This window comes from Meriones unguiculatus, chromosome 8 (genome assembly GCF_030254825.1).
Source record: "Meriones unguiculatus strain TT.TT164.6M chromosome 8, Bangor_MerUng_6.1, whole genome shotgun sequence".
Classification (NCBI taxonomy): Eukaryota; Metazoa; Chordata; class Mammalia; order Rodentia; family Muridae; genus Meriones; species Meriones unguiculatus.
Window position 1 is genome coordinate 41,577,755 of NC_083356.1, and position 24,509 is coordinate 41,602,263.

The window sequence follows — 24,509 nt, forward strand, 5'->3', positions numbered from 1 at the left end:
TGTTCTCCAGCCCTGTGGCTGGTTCCAGCTCTAGCTTGGGAAACCCTTCTCCTGCAGTTCCAGCCAGTACATCCCTGTTCCCTTCTCTTTCTCTGTTCTGCCTATTGCACTTTATTTTCATGACCTCTTTTGCTGTGGCTCGGAAGCTCCAGGGGAGCAGACTTTGTATTATTATTTAGCTCCGTGGTAACTGATGCTCAATAAATAATCACTGAGTGAATTGATGCAAATTAAATTAGCATATCAGTTATTCCTCTATTGAGGAGATAAAATGCCATGACCAAAAGCAACTTATAGCTAAGAATTTTTGTTTTGGCTTACGATTCCCAAAGGATAAGAGTACCTCATAGTGGAAAGGCGTGGCAGCGGAAGTACAGGAGCAGGAAGCTGAGGGCTCATTTCTCAACTGAACCGTATAGAAAGCAGAGAGCCAGCTAGCAGTGAGCTAGGGCTGTGTACTCTCAAAGCCCACCCCCTAGTGCTGAACTTCCTCCAGCAGAGTGATTACCTCCTAAAGGTCCCATAACGTCCTCAAACAGTTCCACCAACTGGGATCAAGCGTTCAAATATCTGAGTCTATGGAGGACACTTCTCATTTAAGCCACCATAACCAATGAATTTAAGCACAGCATGTGCCTGCAGAAGTGTTCTTCTGCAAACGCTTGGAGCAAGGTGCTGGTACCCGCTGCCTTTACAGAATGTGGGGAGTCTCTTGTGTTACAGCCATTTCTTTTCTTTTGCCACTTCTAAGCCCCAAAGAGTAAACTTTAACTTTGTTTAGTCACATAGAGTCAGGAGATTTTAGCTCACGGACTACGAAGGTCACTGCTTGCTTTGTGTCTCTTGAGTCTTTGACTGTGCATCGACAAAGACGCTGAGCCTTACTGGAAACTAACCAAAACATGTAGCTCATTTTTTCTGAGTCCTTGTAAAATAAATAAATTAAAAACAAAACAAAACTACTTTGACTGCGTTCCAGAGCCAGCTCTTAAGAATGTTCATTTCTTAAGAGCTGTGCTAGGCTGTGTGGATCTCTCAGTTTGCACAAACGTTAGGAGCCCAGCATATTTGATTCACCCCTTGCTTGGCATCGTTTGCCATGATACCTTCCTTTAGCAAGAGGGTGACACCTACACAGTTTCCCAGGCTGTACTTTCTACTAATTGTTTGTTTAATTAGAAAATGAGTAAGTATTTATAGAGAAAGTAGAACCCAGAGCTGTGGGGACGAAACGTCCTCTAATTGTGTGGTGCAATCACGATCTGCCGAGGACTGCACTTTTGTTGTGTGGGGGTAGCAGCTCCTATTTTCCTGCTGCTGTTTTCTGAGAGGCTCCTTCCACCCCCCCCACCCAACATTTCAAACAAACAAAAGGAAATCCAGTGGCGGGAAACTCACTTGGTAATGAGGGTTTCAAAGCCAGACACAGCGAAATTATCCATCTAAATCAGGAGATCTGTGCTCATTCATCGCTGAATGATGTGGGACAGGGTCTCTGCTGTCTAAGGAATGGAGTGAGTCAAATCTTGAGAGATAAGCTTTGTGGAATTTGCTTCTGTTGGGTGGGATCCTTAGGGAAGAGCTAAGAATGGAGATTATTTCGGAACAGCAGTCTCCATTGTCTGGTGACTAGATACACTGAGACCTCCATTTTAGCGTGCCTGCTTATACTTTCTCATTTGTTTTCTGGTCACATCCAGCAGTATTGATTTTTCCATTCTCTTATCATCAAGCCTGGCTTGCTATTAGACAGTGTCAGGATGTACGTGACGTTAACCTTCTAGGTCTATTTGCCATCTCGAAACAAAATGGATGCTTAGTGTGTTTTTAGCTGACTGTGGTCATAAGAGGGAGACCCCCATTTGCAGACCCACCCTAGGGGCATGAAAGAGAAAGGGCAGTTTAAAAATGGAGATGAAAGGGTCCTTTCCTACAGCACCTAAGTGCTAAGTGTAGAGGGCCAGCTTTGTGTCTTTGGATCAGGTTGATCTGGCAGCACCCCCTGCCTCCAGCGTCATCCTTCAGGAAGCCATTTCTTGGTTGTGGGCTGGAAGAGAGCACGTCTGACAAGTTGGAGCATGTGGATTTTATTGTGCCTGTAAGAAAACAAAGGTGGGTAGAGACACTGCCTTCCTGCATGGTGGGGACACATGTGGTGCCCGAGACACTGGCAGACACTGAAGAGTCTCACCACCACTTTAGAATCTGGCAGAGCAGCGGAATGCCCTGGAGACAGGGAGTCCTAGCTCAGTGCTTTGCAGCCCACAGCCTTGCTAATTAGGGACTCCTAAACATCTTCCCTCATTTGTCTATCCCCTTTTATTGTAGTAAAAATATATATAACATGAAATTTACTGCTTGAACCATTTTCTAAATGGACAGCTGAGTGGCGTTAAATTCATCCAGGGTGATGGAGAGAGGCTCACAGGTTGAGTGCCTGCTGGTCTTCCAGAGGACCTGAGTTTGGCTCCTAGCACCCCCTAGGTGGCTCAGAAAGCTGCAGGGGGTCTGGCTCCGTCATCTGCCCTCTGTGGCCACACACACACACACACACTCACGCAGATGCGCACATCTGAATTCACATTATTGTGCAACCGTCACCACCAGAAGTTTCCCCGACTGAAGCTGTGTACCCACTGAACAGTAACTCTCCCTGACTTTAGCCTGCAAAGAGCTGAGATTTGAACCTGGGGTTTTCGGTTCTATGCTCGTCTTGCCTCAGCTCAAGGGCCTGCTGACCTAAATGTTTACGATCCCTCCTGTAAGTCTCTTGTGTTAATCCTACTATCCATAGGAATGTATTTTCTAGATGAGCCAAGGCTTACCCTTCCTGTCTTGCTGAGGTTAAGAGTGAACTAGGAGGTGTGTGTGTCGCACAGTTCAGCCGAATCCTCACTGATGAATTTGCTCACCCCTTCTTGCTGCCACTCTTCTGTGTTCTGTGGCAGCATCTGACCGGTCACCCCCTCCCCCCATGAGTGTTTCTTATGTGTTCACTTCGAGCCTCACTCAGTCCTAGTTTGCCTCCTGTCTTTGTTCGTTCTGGTTTTAGTGCCTTACTGGATTTTTCCTTTTGTTCTCCTTATTGGTATTCTTACGGAAATATATACGGCATCAACCACTGTCCTCAGAGAACACCAGAATCAACTCACATCTCTGGACCTCACCCCTCTAACAAGCCTGCCTCCCAGAGAACCGCATGGAGGCTGTGCGTTTACCTTGACCTACATTCTAAAGCCAAATTCCAGGAGAGGAGGGAATGATGGCGTCACTCTTTTCTCTTCTCAAATCCCAACCTGCTTCTAAAATTTGTTCTTTTCCTCTATTAGTTCCATCAAGACTACACTTCTGTTTTGGGTTCTGTTGCGCTTTCCCTTCTTCTGGGGAACCCCGAGTTCTGGTCTTACTCCCACCATCTTCTCCATCTGATCGTCCTGGATTCCATGGTGGGGCCTAATGGGCCTGGACTTCTTCTCTGTGATTCAGATCTGGTCATCCCGTTTCCTTTTTATCCAGCTCTGTCAGCTGAGCTTTTTCTGCATTGGCCAGCCCCTTCCTTCTATCTACACCTGCGCCCTTTGCCCCCTTTCATCTCTTCCCTGGAAAAGTATGTAGTCGCTGAGTTTCCTACTCGGTTTCTAGCGGTCTGTGGGTCCCAGAGTTCTCTCTGACAATTATGGCAGAGAAGAGTTGTACATAGTAGACTGTTCTCCCACAGCAGACCATGTCTGCACATGCTAGATTGTTCCTTGACTGTCCCTTCTATGCCCAAGCATCCTTTCCCCACCAAACCAGACCATAGACCATTCTTCCCTTTCTAGACTGTTCCTCCCATGCTGGACTGTTCCTTCCTCGCTAAACCACTTACCCTACTGGGGAACCAGCCCCAGTATGGCTGTGTACTTTAATCCTGCTTGGTTTTTCTTGTGCCATTTCTTTTCCTTGGTTGTTTTGTATCTCTCCTTCCATTCGTAGTTTTCTTCAGAGCCCTTTCCTGCCAGAATTAATTTTCCTCTGGTTGTACTTGTATAACACATTGATAACATCCATTTAGTATTTGTAAAAGAGTTGCATGCAGTCCCAGAGAGTAATAACTCTCATGTGTGATGAACACACAGTCACACATCTTTTTATCCATTTGTCCCAGATCATCATTGTCATCGTTATCCATCATCATTATTTTAGCCACCTTTGGTGAGGAAGGTGTAGAGCTTGGCCCAGATGATATACCAGGGAGTATGATCCAATACCCAGGCTGAGTGGAGGATGAATACAAATAAGCAGGTTGTTAGAATGGAGTGGGGACGTAATAGTAGCTTATGTTGATTGAACATTTACTGTGTGCTAGGTGCTAACGAGCACATTATGTGCCATCTCTGAAGACTCACAAAAGGTCCTGTCAGTAGGTCCTGTTACTTGACAGATGGAATAATGGATGCACAAGGCTGGTTTGTGGTGGAGTAGGACAGACTGTCCCTCTGCAGTGGGTCTGTGCAGGCTACGTTTTCACCACCATACTTACTAAGATCAGCATGGCAAAACTGGGTCCCTATAGGAGGCTGTGAGAGGGAGAGGCAGTAGCCAGTAGGAAGCCACAGGCAGCTTCCTGGAGGAGGCAGAAAATGGGAGTGGAGATAAAATATGCAACACAAGTGTCCTGGAGTGAATGAGTTTTGGATGAAACCATGAACTAACATCTGTTGAGTTGGAAAAAGGGGAGAAGGTGAGGTTAATTAAATAAACTGGGGGTGGGGTGGGGGTAGGGGTAGAATTAGCCACTACAGAAGTTACTAAGTTGAACAGAGAAACCTTTGGATGATCCTGGAGACAGAAATGTCTTAGACACTCCAGGTCTAATTTTTGCTCGTGATGTTGAAAGCCATCTCTCCTCCCTAGACATATTCATGACACATAAGAGCCAATTTCTCTGGTGTCACCATTGGCATTAAGAGTAAGTGTCCCTGTCTGTGGGACAGTGCTGTCAAAATACTAGTTTCCTCAAATCCCCTTTGTTTTATGTGGCATGAGAAGAAAAGATCCTGTCACCTAAATTATGATGTGTCTCAGAGATGATAGAGGGAGAGAGGGTGGGGAAGATTGGCTGGATTTGATTCTAGGGTTGCTGAAGCCTTTGTAGGGTTCTTGGGAAAACCTGCGTCTTGGGGTGGTGGTGAGCTCCAGACCTGTCAGACATGGCACAGTACTGAGGTGGTGGTGTTTACTTAGGGAAGGAAGCAACCCTCGGGGCTCAGTGACTAATGGCTTTAAAGTTGGAAGAGTGCCCACTGCAGATTGTGCAGATTTCACATGAGGTGGGTCTCTTGACAAGCCAAGGCCCCAGTTGTCTGTAATTCCACGGAGCCCCAGGGATTTGTGAGTATGTGCGCTTCCATACTCAACCCAGAGGTCATAGGCCTTTTCCAAACCTGAGGGGAAATGAAGGGCTTGGTTGCAGCATGTAGCCTCTAATCCTGTACTTTCCTCAATCCCGATCTGTATATTTCCAACGATTAGAGAGGTTTGGCAATCTTAAATGGCCGGGTTCAGATGAGACTGTCCAGGGAACCATCAAATTAAAGGGCAGTGGAGAGCTACTTGGAGAACCCAGCCTCTGGCATTTGTGGTAGAGAGGCCTTTATCTAGAGGCAGGCCTTGCTGGAAGGAGGCTGACACGCCCGTGTCTCAGGCAACCTTAATTAGGGCCAGCGACTTGGTGGCCCCGTGATGACAGGTTGAGCCTGTGCCTGCGGCTCTAAATCATGAAACCATTCCTGGGAAAAGCCCAGTAGGGCTGTGGGTGGCACCAGGGACTCTAGAGGGACTGGCCTCACAGGTGCTGCTCTCTGCTTTCCAGTGCAGCTGGCCTCTCTGAGGTCCCCACCGGTGCCACACCTGCTCAGCACAGTGAAGTGTGTACTCCTTTCCCTCTGCACCTGCTCCTGGTTACTTTTGAGGCCTGTTTGACTGTACTTCTCAGCTGTATGCAGATACAGGTGGCGACTTGTTTTTCCACAAACATCCAACGAGTCTTCCTTAGCTTTGAACATAGTAGGTCTGGGTCCTAGCTCTTAAAAAGGCCTTCTGGCACTTGGGAGCCAGAGGCAGGTAGACCTCTTACGAGTTCAAGTGTAGCCTGGTCTACAAAGAAAAAGTTCCAGGACAGCCAATGCTACATAGAGAAACCCTGTTTTTTTGTTTTGTGTGTGTGTGTGTGTGAGAGAGAGAGAGAGAGAGAGAGAAAGAGAAAGACAGACAGAGAGAGAGAGAGAGAGAATGAGAGAATCTCTCCTAGGCTCTTCCCTCATTTTCCTGTTCCCATGATACCCTGGTTCCAGCTCTGTGTTTTCAAAATTAACTTTTTGTGCATGATTTCCCCTTCTTGAGAAACAGGACAGCGTCTTACCCCTCCCATGAACTGTGCATGTTTTCAGCCAATTGTAAGAGGGGACTGAATGACAAGGGGGCAAAGTACCCAGAGGAAATCTTCCCAGAGCCTTTGTACGTAGGAGGATGAGAAGCCACACATACAGAGGAGCTAAAAAAGGGTAAAGCTTTTGTAGCATTTGCTGGATTGAGCACAGGGAGGCTAGGGGTGGTGCACATACCTATAATTAATAACCAGGAGCCTGAGGCAGGAGGATTGCTTCAAAGAAGTTCAAGGCCAACCAGGGCTATGAACACCTGGCCAGCCAGGTATCCAAGAGACATAGAGGATGTGGGAGGAAGTGGATTAACACCTTGATCTTGATGGTAGTGTCACCTAAGCAGGTGGCTGATTCTGTGCTACACGTGTACGGAAGCCATGGGGTTCCTAACTCACCTCCTCATGTGGCTCTCAGAAGCTCTTAGCACAGACAGAAGAGCCTGGGAGGGCCTCAGCAAGCATAGGGCCCTGGGATTTCCCTCTGTTCAAAGCAAGCGTGGCTCACTTGGAGGTCTTTGCCAAGGCCTCTGTGGAGCAAAGGGCTGGAGGCTGTGGGCTTTCTCAGTGAGGGTTAGCTGGCAACTGAAGTAGGGGCTTACCTCATCCCATGGAAATCTTCAGGGAGAGACTTGGAGTGGATTCTCTTTTTTTCCAAAGAGACATTAGTGCAGGCTTTGGGTTCGGTGGAGCATGGGCTGCCTGTTCTGTGTCAGGCAGTGCAGCCCTGAAGGGGGTGTGGAGGTGAGGAAGGATCCCAGGTTCTGACATGCAGTGTTCTGTCATTGTGCGACCGCAGGAGAGCAGCTTCTTGAATGAAATGGATTAGAAATGGCTCGTGATCACATATCTTGGTCACTTGGGCCGTTAGGAATTGGCCTGCATTTTCTTTATTGGTGTGCACTGTTCAGTCTAGGAAAGCTGAGGTGGGAAGGGAGCGTCGATGCTTGTGGAATAAAAAGCATTACCTGCCTTGTCATCATAGTCTGTCCATCTGTGTGGCCCCACCCCTCCATATTTAAATGTGCAGCAGTTTAATATGTTGTCTAGGGCGGTGCTTCTGAAGTGTGAGAGTGTGTTCAGATAAGCTCGTTCACTTTATTACAGTGTTGACCTCATTCCTTTTTCCCAAATTGGACGTGGCTCGCTACACTCAGGCCCCTGGGATACTCTAACCCCCTGAGCAGGGTGTGTACAGGTCTACCCCCTGCCTTTCCCTTGACTTTCCCATTCAGGAGGAGACTGTAGACAGGCCCGGGGAGGGAGCCTTCTCCTTTCTGCCTGTTAAATAGGAGAAGAAATTTGACAGAGAAAGTGAGTAAAGGCGTTCCTCAGTGAGTAAAGGCTAGCCCATTCATGTGGCTAACACTTACTGAGCATCTGCTGTGTGCTGACACAGGCATAAAGATGAATGAACAGGGCCTCCACTTACAGACGGAGAAGTGTTGAGAGTGGAGCCAGAGGCCAACAGCTGTGTGCAGCAAAGCATGACAGGTTCAGATAAGTGTTAAGGAGAGTGTGACAGGCTCCCAGCCGCACAGGCTCTGGTGGGTTTGGTAGGAAGGGAATCCCCTTATTAATCACTTCTGTGTCTACTTCTCTGGTTCCTCCTTGGCCTGGCCTTCCAAAGGGTCTGTGTGTAGGGACCATTTGGTCTAGGAATGTACCCCAGCTGTCTCTCACTGTGCCGAGGGAACCCTGATCTGTGGCTCCGTTAGCAGTGCCTGCCCTGACTTCCTGAGGACCTGACATTTAGTTCATCTAGTTCCCAGCCATGATTTTCTTCCAAGTTAGCCTGAGCCAAACGGTCAAGCGACCCTTTCGCAGGGGTTGCATATATCATATCCTACATATTAAATGTACATTATGGCTAACTGCAGTAGCAAACTTATAGTTATGAAGTAGCAATGGAGATAATTTTATGGTTGGGGTCACCATAGCATGAGGAACTGCATTAAAGGGTTCCAGCATTAAGAAGGCTGAGAACCAAACCACTGGTCTCGATGCTGGGGCTGTTAAGCAGACATGGACTGTTTGCAAGAATCCATCTGTTTATAGGAAGAAAAAAAAATCCCGGAAGGAAAGAAACTGACATATGTAATTTTGGTGGCATTTTTGGATAGCAGGTTTTGTGGCTGTTAAGTTTCTCAGGCTTCTTACTTTTCCAAATGACCTTTGCATTTCAGAAAAAGATGATATTTTTATTGTTATCTTTTGAGACCTAAATTGTTTGGTGAGTTTTCCTTACTGAACCCCTTAAAGATGAAGGACAGGTACTTCCTGATGCCTTCTGGCATTTTGCTGCCAGCTGGATATGGACTGTACTATTTACTGGATATTCTGTTTGTCCCTGTAGATTGAAAAGGGTGCCTCAGGTCTAGAGGACTGAGAGTGATCCAAATGGGAGGTGAGGTGCTTGTGTGTGTGTGTGTGTGTGTGTGTTGTGCATTAATATACTGTTCCTTTCAGGAGGTCAGTGCCCCTCCCCCACTGCTGTTGCTTCAGAGAGGAGACAGCAGTAGAAAGCCCCTAAATGTAGAGTAGAAGCAGCCATCACAGGAGGTACCCAGCAGAAAGGAAGGATGGGAAAGGGGGAGGGAGAGCTCTCTGCACATCCCACATGCACAGTTTTAGAAGATCCACATCGTAGGCTTTTTATGCATGCTCCATAGAGTTATTGTGGCTGTGTTGATTCCTTCACTAAGCCAGAGACTCGGATTTAGCACAAGATGGGAGGCAAGTGAGAGGAAGAGTTGAGCTACGACCCAACAACTTCCTTTTCAGTTGAGCAGTGGGTGAGTGATCTGTGCTATTGTAGGGGGAGGCTTGGCTGATGTTTTTACTGGGTCATAGGGTGTGTGTGTGTGTGTGTGTGTGTGTGTCAGTGATTCCCATCCCCTCTCTTGGGTTTAAATGTTCTGGGCTCTGGTTTCTGTAGCCCAGCTGATGCCAAGTCACTCATATGATTGTGTAGTACTGAAACCCAACCCTAGGCTGCAGGGTGCTGTCACCCACAGCTGACTCAGAGCCAGAGAAGCCTTCTGTGTGTATGTGTATTTTATTGATGCCCAAAGATGTTTTTAGGACAGCTGTGTGACTTTGACACCCTCTAGTTGCCATATTTGGGGTGTGTGCAGACAGAGACCTCCCTGATGCTCAGGCTGTTCGGATTCCACAGAAAGAAAAGCACAAGGTCATGTTAAGGCAGAGGGCACGCAGAGGGATTTTCCTTACAGTTGAGTATGCAGTCTGTGTTCCTGGCTAGTTATTCTGTGTGGTCTCTTTATTTCATTATGTTCAGGACAGCTCTCCTGGCCTGGAATTGACTCTGGTACTCATCATACTGCTAGCCTTACATTACCCAGGTGTCTTATGTTACCCAGATTGAAATAGAGCAGCACAGGAAGAGAAAGGGAATCCAAGATGAAGGCGAGGCTGTGGACACAACAGCAACCTAACCTACACTCTTTCCTCCCAGGATTCTTGCAGAATTTAGCCGGTGGGGCTGACACAGTCAAAATGATGAGTTGCTTGCCTTTATAAGCCCCATCCTGGCCCTGTCCTTAATCGCTTTAGAAAGGAGTCAGGCAACTTCCTGTGACTTTGGGTAGGCTTTCTCGAATAAGCCTGTTGCAATCCATTTTATTTGAACGGCGACTTTCCAGATGCTGTGGAGTGAGGCATATACATGTGTACCCATTCCGGTCACAAGGTACACAAGCTACACAAGCCATGAAACCGGGAGAAACTCGTGGGGAAGTCTGAAGTGCTCATCCGCAGACTCTGAAACCTTCACAGCATCTGAGGTCTTTGTTACCGGCATAATTTGTACTGTTTAGCTATTGCTACCTTAACTGTTGTTAATGTTGCAAAGAGCTGTTATAAATAGGCAGGAAGGTGATTTTAATTGTGACTTACCCTTATGACTCAGATGGTGTGTGGTTCTGGGTGTATCTCAGTGGTGTTAAATTCTTGCCAAGGAATTGCTCATCAGAGTTCCCCTTGGTAGGTTGTTAGTGTCATGGAGTTCAAAATTACAGGGGCTTGTTCACGGCCATTTGAAATAATGTGAAGATTATGTATTGGTTTAAGCTGCAGTAATAAGAAAGACCATTTCTCAAAGTTCTGGAAGCCGTAAGTCTTAAGCAGCAGCTACCAGGTGGTAGTTGGTGAGGGCCCACTTTCTGGTTTGCAGACATTGGCTTTGCCTTGTCCTTACATGGTAGAGAGAGAGAGAGAGAGAGAGAGAGAGATCATCTTTCTCATGATTTTTCTTATATGGACTCTAATCTTACATAGACATAGCTCTATGTAAAGACCATAACATTGGAAATTAGAATTTCATCTTATGAGTTTAAAAGAGACACAGGCACAGCTGGAGGGGGACCCCATCTCATAAAGCTTGTTGTCATCTAATAACTTAAAATGGGTCACCTGCTGGGTGAAAGGTGAGCTGCCTTAGTCCTCATTAATCAGTCTTCTTTGTACAGTGGATGGTGGTTAATACAGAGACTCAAAACTGGTCAGAGTGCAGAGAATATGTGTCCATGGAGTCCCCAGCTAGGGGACAGCTACCCCTCTTTCTCAGGAACATGGAACGTGGTGGGAGAAGGGTTGGAAAGATGGTATCAGTTGGAGGTTGGGGAGGACTGGCGAGTGTGTGTTGGAGCTATGACAGGACTGTTTGCACAGTACCAAGCCAGCCAACATTCCAGCATGGGTGGGGAGGGGCTAACAGACCACCACCCCTAGCCGAAGAGCTATGACAGTTGATGGTTACCATTTTCTCTAGGGTGTGGTCTCTGAGAGCTGACACGCAGTGAATGGCTGCACCCGTGCCTCTGTGGACAGCACTGATTGAACACTGGGTTAAAAAGACAAAAACAAAACAAAAAAAACTGATAGGAAGGCGTAGGGCTTTGGTGGGAGATTGGGAGGGATTGGTGAAGGGGACTGAGGATGATGGTAAACGTGATTGAAATGTTGCATGCATGTGTGAAATTCTCAAAGAATAAATCTTTTTTTTTTTTTTTAAGGAAAAATGAGCCAGGAGGCAGTGGTGGCACATACCTTTAATTCATTCTAGTGCTTGGGAAAGAGAGACAGGTGCATCTCTATGAGTTCAAGGCCAGCCTGGTCTATAGAGTGAGTTCCAAGACAGCTAAGGCTACACAGAGAAACACGGTCTCAAAAAAAAAAAAAACCAAAAAGAGAAAAAAGAAAGAAAAATGATCTGTGAGCCTCTCTTGTGACGAGAGGTCAGTATGAACTCAGGAAAGGGCTTTGTGCACCTGCGCTTGCTTGCAGTGGAGATGCAGTTAGCCCAGGCCCGCTCCTCAGCACAGTGTGGCTATAGGGTCCTCATGTTGTACTACTGTGTTGCTGATCAGTGCAGGAGAAAGCAACTTCTGTCACACCAAGTCCAGCCGTGACTAAGTAATGGATCTTTTTCTTCAGTGCTGACACTGCCTTTAACAGCACATGTGCTGAGAGGAAGGAAAAAAAAATCTGTTCTCATTTTTGTGGCTTCAGTATTTCAAAGTTGATTATGGAAAGTTGTAAACACACACAGGAGAATATCATGGTGAACCCTCATCCACCCATTACCAGTTTCGACAACTGCTGCTCTTTTGTTGTCCTGTGGTATTTTAAAGCAAAGTGTAGACCCCTGTTACATTCAAACCCAGCTGAGGGAAGGCTGAAGCTCAGGGACCGGGAAGTGCTGTTCTGCTTGTCCAGCTCGCTGTCATGGCAGAGCTGGCATGTTAACTTACCTTTCAGCACTGCAGTGAAGCAGTTCAGTCTCTATGGAGGAGCTTTGCTGGCAGCCGGCAGGTTGGTGGTGACACAGCTTGTTCTTTCACATGAGGTTGTAGAAAGATATTTCCCAGAAGCCTCCTCTCACAGGACCAGCCCTGGAATGTAAGCAGCCCCAGAAGCTGGAGTTCTGTGGTTGGAGAAGCCCTTTCCTGCTGCCCGGGGTGCCTGGCTGCTTCTGGTGGCCACTGGGGGCGGGGGGGGGTGTCAGTTAGTAAACTGACTGCAGCACCCTTTGAGTGTGAGTTCTGTTGTGACCTCTGAGTGTAGGCCTCCTCCAGTGTCCTCACAAAAAGCAGGCATTCTCAGGCAAAGCAAAAGCTACGAAGGCCTCTTGAAAGCAATGCCACCTCTCTTGGGCATTACAGATATAGCTGGCCCTATGTGGTCCAGATAAGGCCATCAGCTTCGAAGTCATGGATGAGTGAGGTTGCACCGCTCACAGGTAACCTATCCCAGGAAGAGAAGAACTTGAGGTGCTTTGGGTGGCTTTGTTGAAGCTGTCTCAGTGGGAGCCCCCCTTTTGGAAGTGTTTTTGGTGGCTGTGATTGATGACAGGCTACTATCCAGTTTTGAAAGTCTCTAAGGTTCACAGTCTTTAAAAGTGTCCACTGGGAAGGAAGAAGGGACCATTGTGTCTTCAAGGCCCCTGAAGTTGAGAAATTATGCTAATATGAACTTTGTTCCCTACAAAGATGCGGTGAGCACTTTCTGTTTTTTCTTGGGTAGGGGCAGGAAGGGTCATGTTACGTTGAATAGGGGAGGCTGTGCTGACACCCCTCCCTCCCCGATCTCAGAGCTTTGGATGACGCAGAGCTTAGCTGCTGTCCACAATAGTTTGTGTCCAATCAGCTCTGACAATAGGGAGCGGTGATCTGTTGATAGTTGGTATCTTGTGTGTGCACTAAGATACCAGCTTTGCAGGGAGGAACCAAATGTTTTGTGGGCATTTCATGTCAAGGCATAGAAGACCTTGCCTGCTTCTAATGCCATGGCTCTTTACAGCTCAAGACATGTCTGCTCTCAATTAAGATCTGTCTTCCAGCCGGGCATGTGGTGCATGCCTGTAATCCCAGCATTCAGGGAGAAAGAGGCAGGCAGATCACTGTGAGTTCCTGGCCAACCTGGTGTACAAAGCGAGTTCGGGACAGCCAAGGCTACACAGAGAAACCCTGTGTCAACAAAACAAAACAACAAAACAGATCTGTCTTATGGTGGAAAAGATAGCAGGCTCCATAGACTCAACATACATGACAGAATTAAGCCATGTCATTAATAAATTTTATGCTAGTTTCACACTGAAATGCCTATACTGTACATGTATTAGATTGGTATATCATATTACTAAAATATTTTTCTTAAACATATGCTACTATAATAGGATGGTTAATCTTTATTGAAAAAGTTGCTTTCATATAATATATTTTGATCATACTTTTACCCTCTCCCACCCCTCCCAGATCCCCTCCTACCTTTTTTTTTTTTTTTTTTTTAAAGGCAGGATCTTACTGTGTAGCTCTGGCTGTCCTGGAACTTACTATGTAGATCAGGGCAGCCTCAAACTCATGGAGATTGACCTGCCTTTTCCTCCTGAGTTCTGGAATTAAAGGCGTGCTCTGCCACAGCCAGCCCTAAAATTACTTTCTCTTTTTTTCTTTTTCTGCAAATGACTGAGCATGGCTAACACAGTGGCTTGCCAGCACCAACATGGTGTTTCTCCTGAGGCACTGTTCATGCATGGACACATGGCATTCCTACATGAGGCAGGGAAGATGGTCACCGGATCCCATCTAATTATGAAAGAGTTAATGATCTGAGTGTCTAGGAGGAGGGAGCTGTGGGTTGCTTGAAATAGGTGAATCTAGGCAGAAAATGGCACCCAGGAATAGGTGGACTGTGGAGTGGGATTTAAAGCTGGGGAGTGAAGACCCTTGAAGGACAAAGAAAGGGACAGCATTGGATGGGTGGGTGCTGACTGGCCTCTCCGTTTCTGAGGGAGTCAGGGAGTCTATGGGAGGGGCGTGGAAGGCCTTCTCACGGGAACCTGGTGGCATATCTGGTACCATACCGGCCACTAGGTTCCTCACTGCTTGCTGTTTGCCCCTTTCCTGGTGTAGGGATCCTTTTTAAGGAAGGGGTGGGGTTTTCTGCAGCTTGTCAGTTGGGCCTGTGTGACCAGCAGGAACTCCTGTTGCGGAGCTGGCTGTTTTTCTCCCAGAGCCCTTATCTATCTGCTTGTGGTTTGGGGGAAGGGCTCTGTGCATTCTGGAATGGCCCACCACTTTTATTTAGATGACAAGACTCTAGGGAATTGTTTTAAATATAACACATTCCCAGTTATAGAAGTCTATGCCCAAAAGTGGCCACATGAACTGTACTTGGTGGCTGGAGGGAGAGCATGCTGGTGCTGGCTCTGAATGGGAAATAACCCTCTCCCACTGGGCATGAAGTACTCAAGTTCCCCTTTTAGACTCCCACATGTGACATGACCGCTGTCAGTTTGCCCTGGCATATTATCAGTGAAGCCAGATGTCCTTTAGAAGAAGGCTGTCACTAGTTAGAAAAACACTGTCACTAGCTGAGGCCTCCACACGGACATCCTAGGAGCTGGCCTTCCTTAGGTCATAATTTTAAAAACTGTAATCTGTGTTTGTGAATTGACTACGTGGATGAGAAGGATAAAGGTGGTCTGGAGACTGGGTGTGTGAGTCAGGTAGATTTGATTCACATATAGCAGAAGTGAACACCCAGTGAGCAGCTTCTTTGTGCCCATCGCTGTTCTAAAGCACTTGAAATCATTTAACTCATTTAGGCTTCATGACAATTTGTGAGGGTTGTTATTATTACTACCACTACTACTATTTCTGTTTCTTTAGTGATTGAATTTGGGCAGAAAGAAAGTCACTTTCTAGGTGACTCCTAGGTGGGAGAGTTGAAATTTGGACCCAGGCTTTTGCAGCCTTAACTTGTGCGTATACTAACTATGGAGTGCTCGCTGGTCCTTGGGGATAGATTGGGAGCTCCCAGGGCAAGTCCCTGCTGCCTCGGGCTGCTGAGGCTCCCTTTGGAGCCTCAGTTTCATGCATCATTGGAAAGGGCATAACACTCTGCCCTGCCTACCTTGAGATTTGTTTTTTAGGATCTGTTGCCTTGACACAGAATTGTAATGTGAAGGCACGGAAAGCACCTCAGGACTTTGGTTTGCAAATGTCAGGGAAGGAAGGTTAGGCTGTGAGGACCGAGGAGGAGGTGGGGAAGCATGGCTGCCAGGGCCAGTCTATTAGGATAGGTAGTTGACTCACAGTGAGGTGCTGAAAGGGCACCTAGTTTAAAGAAAACCCCTGAACCTGGCGTAGGTAGGTATTGGCCCCTTGGCACAAAGAGGACAAAATACAAAAAAAACTTAACTTCTTTCCTTCCTCCCTTTTTTCTCGCCCTCCCTCCCTCTCTCCCTTCCTTCCTTCCTTGGTGTTGGGAATCAAACTCAAGGCCTTGTTCATCCTAGGCAAAGTGGTACCTGCCTATGTATCTGTCTATGGTCTGTGTTTCTATGTGTCTGTCTCTGGTATTTATATCTGTAGCTGTAGACAGATCACCTTGACAGATCATTCTTGGCCCAGGCAGGCCTCAGAACTTCGTTTTGGTTTAGACATTGAAACCTGTGGTTTGGACTCTCTAACCTGGGCCAGCATTCCTTTTTCTCTTGAGCTCTTTGGTCTACCACTTGTATTAAAAATTCCCATTATGTATCTGTCTCAATAATGTTAAGATGCCTTGGCCTGTCAAATAAACCCCATCCAGTTTCCCTAGTCAGATATTTTCTTAGAAGAGCCGGTCGTGGTGGGGCACGCCTGCAATCCCAGCATTCAGGGAGGCAGAGGCAGGCAGCTTTCTGTGAGTTCGAGGCCAGCCTGGTCTACAAAGTGAGTCCAGGACAGCCAAGGTTATACAGAGAAACCCTGTCCTGAAAAACAAACAAAAAAAAAACTGAGAGAAAATAAAAGGAAAAGGGGAAAAAAAAGGAAAATAAAAGGAAAAATGACTTAAGGGTCCACATAAGCACCACAGAAACTGTCTACTATACTATGTGCTTACTGACTCAAACAGGATCCCACAATGTAGCACCAGGCTGCCCGGAATTTGCTATGATCAGGCTAGCCTCAAACTCACATAGATCTGGCTGCTACCATGCCCATCCTATTTCTTTCTATTTAAATGTATAATTTGTGTGTGTATATACACAGCATACAATGTGTGTTTGTGTGGGGCGAGTGGTCAGTGGACAAAAAACTTTGTAGTTTTCTCCTTTTAGTTGTCTCCTTCTACCTTTCGTGAATTCTGGGATTCAAACTTGGGTCACCAGGCTCACATAGCAAGCACCTTTACCTGATGGGCCCTGCCCCCTGGCTCTGTCTACTGATTTGATTCTGTTCAGTCCATAACATTCAGACATCAAAGTTTGGCCCTGGAGGGCCATTTTGTGGCTTGATGTTCACCCATTAAAATTAGGGTCTCATCTGCTGCATTGCCACCTGCTGTTCAAGGGACCTGAGGCGGAAAGAATAGGTAAATATTTAGACATTGATACTAGTTAGCAAAATAGTAATCTTCTGTGTAATTTCCCTTTTCCCTTTCACTTCATGAAAAAGATTGTTTATCTGATGCTAAAATTAAGAGTTGAAAATAGGAAAATCAGACAGTTCAGAACTTCAGTGGCAAATGTATTGGGAGGCAACCCTCTATGCCCTCCAGTGGAGTAAAGTCGGTGTGAGCAAATTAACGAGAACTTGTTTCTCAGTAAGCTAGCTTTCTGCAGGGGGGCTGCCCCTCTCTAGCTGCCGGTTGATTTCAGGGACTTTGGAGCACCTAGACTCTTTCATCTGGGGCCAAGATGAAAGAAGACAGAGATAAGGTTGCCAGGGAAACGAAAATGCTACAGGATCCCATGCTGTTCACGCATTTAAATGCGGTTTGAGGTTTGGGCAGCCTTTTTAATGCAAATGTTGGGACATGAAAATGAGCAGTGCTCTTGTGCCAGGTCTTAAGGAAATTGCTTCGGGGCTTAATGTAATGCCAGCTGCGGGGCTTAGGGTAGTATATTCTGTCCCTCCTTTGTAGATGGCGGAGTCCGCTGATGGAAGGGTGAGCCTCCTGTTGGGTTTCGTAGAAGTAGACGTGAGAGCATCTGTGTAGTGCTGCTCCTCTGTCCCCGTTTCCACATCATGTTCCTCCCACAGACATTTTCTGTGGTACTAAAGATTGAGCCCAGGGCTTCACACACGCATGCCAGACTGTACTTGAGGCTCCCCTTTCTTCTTCTGAAATCCGACCTTGCTAAGGTGCCCAGCCTGGCCTTGAACTTGATCTGAGCCCAGGCCGATGTTGAGCTTGCTCTCCTCCTGCCTCAGCCTTTGGAATTATAAGCGTGCGCCACTGAGTCTAGCCAACTTTTCAATTACAACCTTTTCTGTGATTTCAAAGTAAACAGATTCATCATTGCAAATTGTCAAAGTACAAAGCGATTACTGTTGTGTCTGTAAAAAAACAAAACAAAACAAAACAGCACACTCACCTGTAGTTTCACTATCTGGAAGTACCAACCATGACTTGTATTCATATACACATATATACATTTTAGCTGTGTGAATGTGTACTAGTTTAAGAATATTGATAACTACCCGAACCCTGTAGTTTAGGGTAAAAATTGTAGCTTTTATGTTTTTAGTATTTTGTAACATGGCCACATGAAAGTTGACCTGGCTGGCCTTGAACTCATAATCTTCCTGCTACAGCCTCTGGATAGCTAGCGTTTTAAATGATTGTGATACGAATAGTTTTCTGTCGAAACATTGGCTCACATGGATGGGATTGCTTAGCTGTTTTCCCCACTGTTGGTAGCTTCTTGTTTCTAGCATCATGGCATCATCAGTGATAGAAGCATTCCTGTCCCCTGTTTGCATCCTGTAGTTCCTTGGCAGAACAAACTCTTAAAGTGGCATCTAAGTAGGAGACAGCACTGTAAGGGCTCTTGTTCTCAAGGGCCCAGTTTTCCCAGGAAGGGTCTGGCCAGGGACCCTCCTACCAAGTGGGGAAGATATCTCATTAACACCAGGTGTTAATTTTTTTCCTTTGCCATTTATAAATCAAAGATCCAGAAGGCTGGAAAGAGCAGCTACTGTGGTTGAAGAGTTACCATATGTAGGCTATATAAATCTGTAAAATATCTTTAGACCTCCCAGCCATCAAACTGGATCCTATGCTCCCATTTTGAAGATAAAGAAACAGAAACTTTGAAAAAGCAAAGTCATTATTAACTGTTTTCACACATTTTTCAAGAACGTCAGTGTTGAGGCTGAGGGCTTTCGAGGGTCACTAGGTTAAGGCCAGCCTTGGCTACACAGTGAGTTCAAGGCCAATCTGGGCTTCATGTGACCTTGTCTCAAACAGAGAAACAAAAACTCAGAATAAAAATGAGGCTGTCTTCAGTGAAGCATGTTTTCAAATTGTCTGTGACAGAGGGCTTGCCACCAGCCTGGGGAATAGTAGAGGCTTAGCCATTTGAAGGTTAGTTAGACTGAAGATGGGCTTTTCTTAAAAACCATAACTGTTTTTGTGGAGTATAGTCTGCTCTCTTGGACCCGGGGGAATCTTCTTAGTACCTCAAAGCATTTGTAGTCAGAAAGCTGGGTCTGTTGACGGATGTTCCAGGAGGAGCCACAACACAGCTCAGGGCTTGCCTTCCGGCCTCCTCAGCTCCATCACGTCTACACAGGCATGCATTCTGCACCTGCCTCAGTTCAACACACGTGGTTGCCAGTCTGGAACAGGTTCCCCTCTACCTCTCTGATTTGTTTATTGAAAACCGAAGGTAAAGATTTAATCTTCCTGTTGGATCTAATTCCCAGCTTTCTGTGTGCAGTGAGCACAGGATGGAGGAGGGGAAAGGATTTACCTAGCAAGGAGCCAGTGTTTCCCTTTAACACCCAGGGCTGATGCTTGCTGAGTGCCCTCTGCTTGTCTTCCTTCATTGTTGTCTTCCCTTTGGTCTCTCTGTGCTCCTTGGCAAGACTGGAGTTCATTCATCTTTAGGGGAGGAAAACTCACTATGGATATAGATTCTCAACTCATTTCTGGAGGCTGTTGGAGCCAAATAAGTTACTTGCCTGAAGGATTCATTTCTGCTCCATCGTTAGTCTAATAAAAAATGCATCCATCCGTGCATTTATCCATCCATGCATGCATCCATCTATCCATCTCTCCGTCATCTGCACTTTCTGCGTGTTGCTAGGTCCCGATGGAGAGGCGACAACAGTGTACCCAGCTGGGACTTCCTGTTTATTGAATGGGCTCCATGTTTGAAGGTCATATAGTTTCTATATATTTTAACCTAATACTTGGGCTTTTTTTGGGGGGGGGGCACAGCATTTCTCTCTGTAGCCTTGGCTCTCCTGGAACTTGCTTGATAGCCAGGCACACAAAGCTCCACCTGTGTTTGCCTCCCAAGTGCTGAGATTTAAGAAGTGTGCCACCACTGCCTGGCTTTCTTGGGCGATTTTAACTTAATATTATTGGCAAAAGAATTGGGATCTTGGGACTTGAGAGGAGGCCTCTTGTGATTTCAGTCATATTTGTCACAGCTCAGTCTTTCTGTTTATTGTTTGTTTTGTCAAGACGGGTTTTCTCTGTGTGGCCTTGGGTGTCCTGGACTCATAAAGATCTTGCCCGCCTTTGCCTCCCTGAGCACTGGCATTAAAGGCCTGCTCCACCACAACAGGCTGTCTCAGTCCTTTTATCCTGCCTGTTTTGGTACCACTGTGCTCTTCGGTGGACAAACCTACTCTTCTCAGAAGTGCTTACGGAGGTGGTAGTAGTTGTAGGATAAAATTGCTTTTAATTGCTTCTTCTGGGGTCAATAAATTGCTTCTTAATTTGGTCTTCTGGGGTCTGACCAAAGTAACTGCCTCTGTCTGAGAGGTCCACTCGAGGCATAAAGGGACTGTGATTTTCTATCCTCTATTCCCTGCTAGGTCTGCTCTCACAGATGAATTCCAGTGCCTGCTGGTCAGCTGTAGTCCCTCTCAGCATGGTTAGACCATGAGCTTCGTTGGGTAATTACGTTATATGCAACTTTGCATAAACTGGTAAGAGACATTGAATGTGAAGAGATGTTTTCCTGAAAGCTCAATCACATGATTTTTAGAGACTTGAGAACAACTTGTTCTAAAAAGCCAGTTGCTCTAGGTGTGGCTGAGACTTGGTATAAACAGCTGGGGAGGTGATGGATCACCACCTGGAGAGGTCCTCCCAGAAGGAACTGGAAATTGGTCTTGTGGGGTGCAGTTTTGCCCAGAAAGATCACGGAGCTTAAGTCGCAAGACCCAGTCTCCAGAGGAAGGTCTTGTGCTTTAGTTTACACGACTGAGAGATGAGTGGCCATGCTAAGATAAATTGTTGAAAGATTTAAGTTCAAATAAATTGGTTATGGTGCACAGAGATACCACTGTGAGTCCTTCCAGGTTTGGGTTTAACATAATCTTACAACCGACGGGTGGTTTTTCTCTCGGGGTGAGTGAGCCAGTCTCAGCTCGGCTGTTCAGTGGGAAGTAGGTGGAGGGGTGGGGTGAGAAGAATGAGTTTAGGATGGAGGAACCTGGGACTCTGCCTGCCCTTGAACTGCCTCCCAGCTGTGAGGCCCAAGGATTTGTTGTACTCAGTGGGAGTGAAGCACTTCCAGCCGGCAACTAAACCAGTGTACACAATGGACTTAGAAAATAAAGCCCCAAACAGGTTCGGGCTAAGGTGGATCAGCTGTTAAGAGCCCTGCCTGCTCCTAGTTTAATTTCCAGCACTCACACAGTGGCTGACAGGCACCTGTAGTCCGACTCAGGGTGCCTGACACCCTCTTCCAGCCTCTGCAGTATGTCTGCACTGCACAGACATACATGCAGGCAAAACAACCCGTAGACATTAAATAAACATCTCAAAAATTTTCAGAAAGTTAAGTTTGCATGTGTGCCTGCACTTTGCTTTTTGACGGTTCTCTGAGACCTGGTGTTCATCAGGTCAGCTAAGCTCCCTGGTCAGGGGCCCCCAGTCATCCTCCTGTTGTTACTCCCCCAGCACTGAGAATCCAAGTGCACACTGCCATGCCTGGCTTTTTAAAAATGTGGGTGTTGGGGCTCAAAGTTGGGTCCTCAACGCTTGCATGGCAAATTCTTTGAGTTACCTCCCCAGCCCAGGAAGACCCCTTTTATGTAGTTAGATGCCCAGTAAATGTCAGCCAGTTGTCATTGACTTGTATTGGTCTGTTGTTATATTGTTTATCTTTGACACCATTAGGTGTTTTCATCTGGGGGTCAAGAAACGGCAAAAATAAGTGAGTAAATAAATAAACAAACAGGTCAGGTCAGTGGGATGGCTGAGGTGTTAAAGTGCCAGCTACCAAGACTGATGACCTGAGTTAAATTGCTAGGACCGGCACAGTAGGAGAGAACAGACTTCACACATGTGTGAGTGAACACATGTGTGTGCACATATAAATGCATTAGGCTAGACTTCTAAGATCCAAGTGCACAAATGAACAGGCAGTAACATACATAACAGTATACAAGCAGAATGTAAGCAAATTGGTCCTGGAGAGTATTTGACAGTGTTCCTTCCCGGAGCCTGTTTACACTCTTCCAAGACTTGCCTGCTTGTCAGTACCCTTTAAACCTAGCCTCTTAGTATTGACGCATTTAAAAAATAGAAGGTGTGTGTGTGTGTGTGTGTGTGTGTGACTAAAATGTATAGTAAATACTTGAGAGAGTTCAGCCTTTTGATCAATTCAGATTAGCTTTCCTGATTAATTAAAAATTTTCACCTCATGGGGAATGAATCCTGTGCATTTCCAAAGTGACATTTCCCATTTGTTTACGTTGTAACACAGAGTGTTAATGACTACTGATAAGGAAAAGCTGCCTGCCCTCTCTGCTGGTAGTTCTTAGTGGCCTCTGGCTTCTGTCTCCCTCCTGTGACATGGCCATTGGCTAGGATGGGCGGTCCTCAGAGGACCCTCAGGTTATTAACTGAGCTCCATGGACGAGCTCCATTGGCTTCACGCTTGGATGGTGGTAATGAGCTCTGTGGCCCCTGCCTGTTCTTTTAGAGCTCCCGGGAGCTGTGAGGGAAGCAGGTGTCCCAACCCTCTGTCTCTTGGCTGGGGGACCCGAGGGTGTGGCTCTCCACTGTGGAGGGAGATTGGGAAACAGATGCCTCTTCCTGTTTCAGATGTGACTTTTCTCATTCCAAGCTTATTTTTTTGATGACTGGGGATTCCTTTGAAGCTCCACTCAGCATTATTAATGCAGAGGTAGGGCGCTGGTGGCATTTGTGTGGCTCTTCTTAGCCTTTGCCTTCGTTGGTAGAGGCTCCTCTGTATCCAGGTAGCAAGGTCGCAGACTGAAGCCTTTTGTCATCTAGAAATTTGAAATGTCCTTGGTTCTCTATGGTGAGGTGAGGGAGGTAGTGACTGCCGGTCACACTTACTAGACTTTTCCCAGAAGCTCCTTTTGCCAGCTTAAAGGACACCATCAGCAAAGTCATGCTGTTCTGGTCTGAAAAAAACTGGGAATCGCAGATGCTCACGGAGAGGGAGAGACGCCTACCTGTACCCTTCCGCACCGCAGCAGAATTTGTGAAACACTGCCCTGTTCCCAGCTGGAGTGTGTCTGCCCCCTTACCTACCAGGCTACAGCGGCTTCCCTCACTTACTGACGGTGAGTGCACCTACAAGAACGGCGTTCTCAGGGTAGGTGCAGGTTCAGTTATTTTTATATTCCCGTGGCAGCTCTCACGCCTGGGTTTATAGTCCACACAGAATGGAAGAAGGAGAAGTGTGCCATCATCCCAGATGTACCTCTGTGAGCAGCCCTATAGTCCCGTACATAAGAGACCCCACAGAAGCATGCTGTCCTGGCTGAGACTCCAATGTGACATAAATCTCATCCCTCCTAAGGTGTGAAGGGAGGTGACTGGCCACCTGTTTCCCTTGGTAGCTGGGCCAAGGCCAAGGCTTTAAAGTGATCCATGCCCTGCCCTCCCTCCCTCCCGCCCGCATTTCTGCAAGAGTTCATTGGTCTTATGATAGATGCCAAGCCCACCACCAGCTGCCTTCACGGTTCCCTGGTGCTGTGCTTCCTTCCGCCTCCTGCCAGAGAAGGGCCTTTTCAGGGTTCATCCCCATCCTCACCCTAGTCAGCTGTCTCAGGGATTCCTCACTCCATACAGGAGGTGAGAGTGCAGGTTCTTCAAGGCCACTGCCGGAGCCTCCCTGGACCCATCTCCCATTCTAGCCACTGTCTCATCTCCCTCTTAAACACACAAGTTCAATTGAAGATGGTCCTGTCTGGGCCTGACCTCAATTTTGGAGGAGAGGATGAGTCTTGGGAAGAGAGTCAAACACAGCTGGCCACATCCCGATGCTTCCTTCTCCTCCCTAGGCAGGGCCAGATTTCCTGATGTTTTAACTCCCTGGGTGGTTGAGACATGACTCATGAATATGGAAGGTGAGGAAAACAGCAGTAGGTTGAAAGTCACTTCTTCCCTCTGCTATTGCATGGATGCAGAGGGAGCCCCCGTTTAGTTCACTACACTCTCGCATTCTAAATCATACAGCCCTGAAAGGCCAAGGCGGAGTCTTCCAGAGAGTCAGTCACTATTGGCTTCTGCTCATGGCGAGTGCTGACCTTTCCTTCCTTTGCAGAGAGTTAAGGTCATTGTGCAAGGCTATGATGAGGAAAATAACTCTCTCGCCAGCCCTGGCCAGCAGCAGCGGGCCCTCGGGTGTTTTCTCAAGTTTGTAAAGGATCTATAAAACTGTGTGGAGGCAAGAGAATCGGGTTCAAGGCCATCCTTCTTTTCATAGTGATGTTGAGGTCAGTTCTGCTGAGGCCCTGACTGGGCAGCTGATTCGATGTCCTCAGTGGAACCATGAGGCCACAGTGACCACTGCTAAGGACAAATAAAGCCTCATTTGTTACAGCTGTCAAAAGGATCCTGTTGTGTTCTCCATGCTTTGAAAAATCTTCCATAGCTAAGCTCCCCCCCACTAATCACCGCCATTATATTTTCCTAGTGTATAGATCCTCAAAGCATGTCTGAAAGGATTGGAAAGATTGCTCAATTGTTCAGAGCTCATGCTGTACTTCCAGAGGACCTGGGTTCACTTCCCCAGACCCACATTTACAGTTCACAACCACTCCAACTGCAGTTCCATAGACTTTGACAACGT

The 24,509-nt window shown here is 46.8% G+C and overlaps 1 protein-coding gene across 20 annotated transcripts in view; it reads left to right on the forward strand.

The window, feature by feature from the left end:
* The window catches only part of Mtss1 (MTSS I-BAR domain containing 1), a 143,999-nt gene that overhangs the window by 52,962 nt on the left and 66,528 nt on the right, over positions 1-24,509 (forward strand). Inside the window, exon 1 of one of the 20 annotated variants that reach the window (XM_060389382.1) lies at positions 20,355-20,379. The exons of 18 other annotated variants lie outside the window; for them this stretch is intronic. Coding sequence is in view for 1 of the 2 variants with exons in the window: in XM_060389374.1 (XP_060245357.1) it covers positions 22,821-22,995 (175 nt within the window). In the remaining variant the exon portion in view is untranslated. Of the gene's footprint in view, positions 1-20,354; positions 20,380-22,575; positions 22,996-24,509 lie in introns of those variants that run through there. One more of the 20 variants, XM_060389374.1, reaches the window with a different exon arrangement.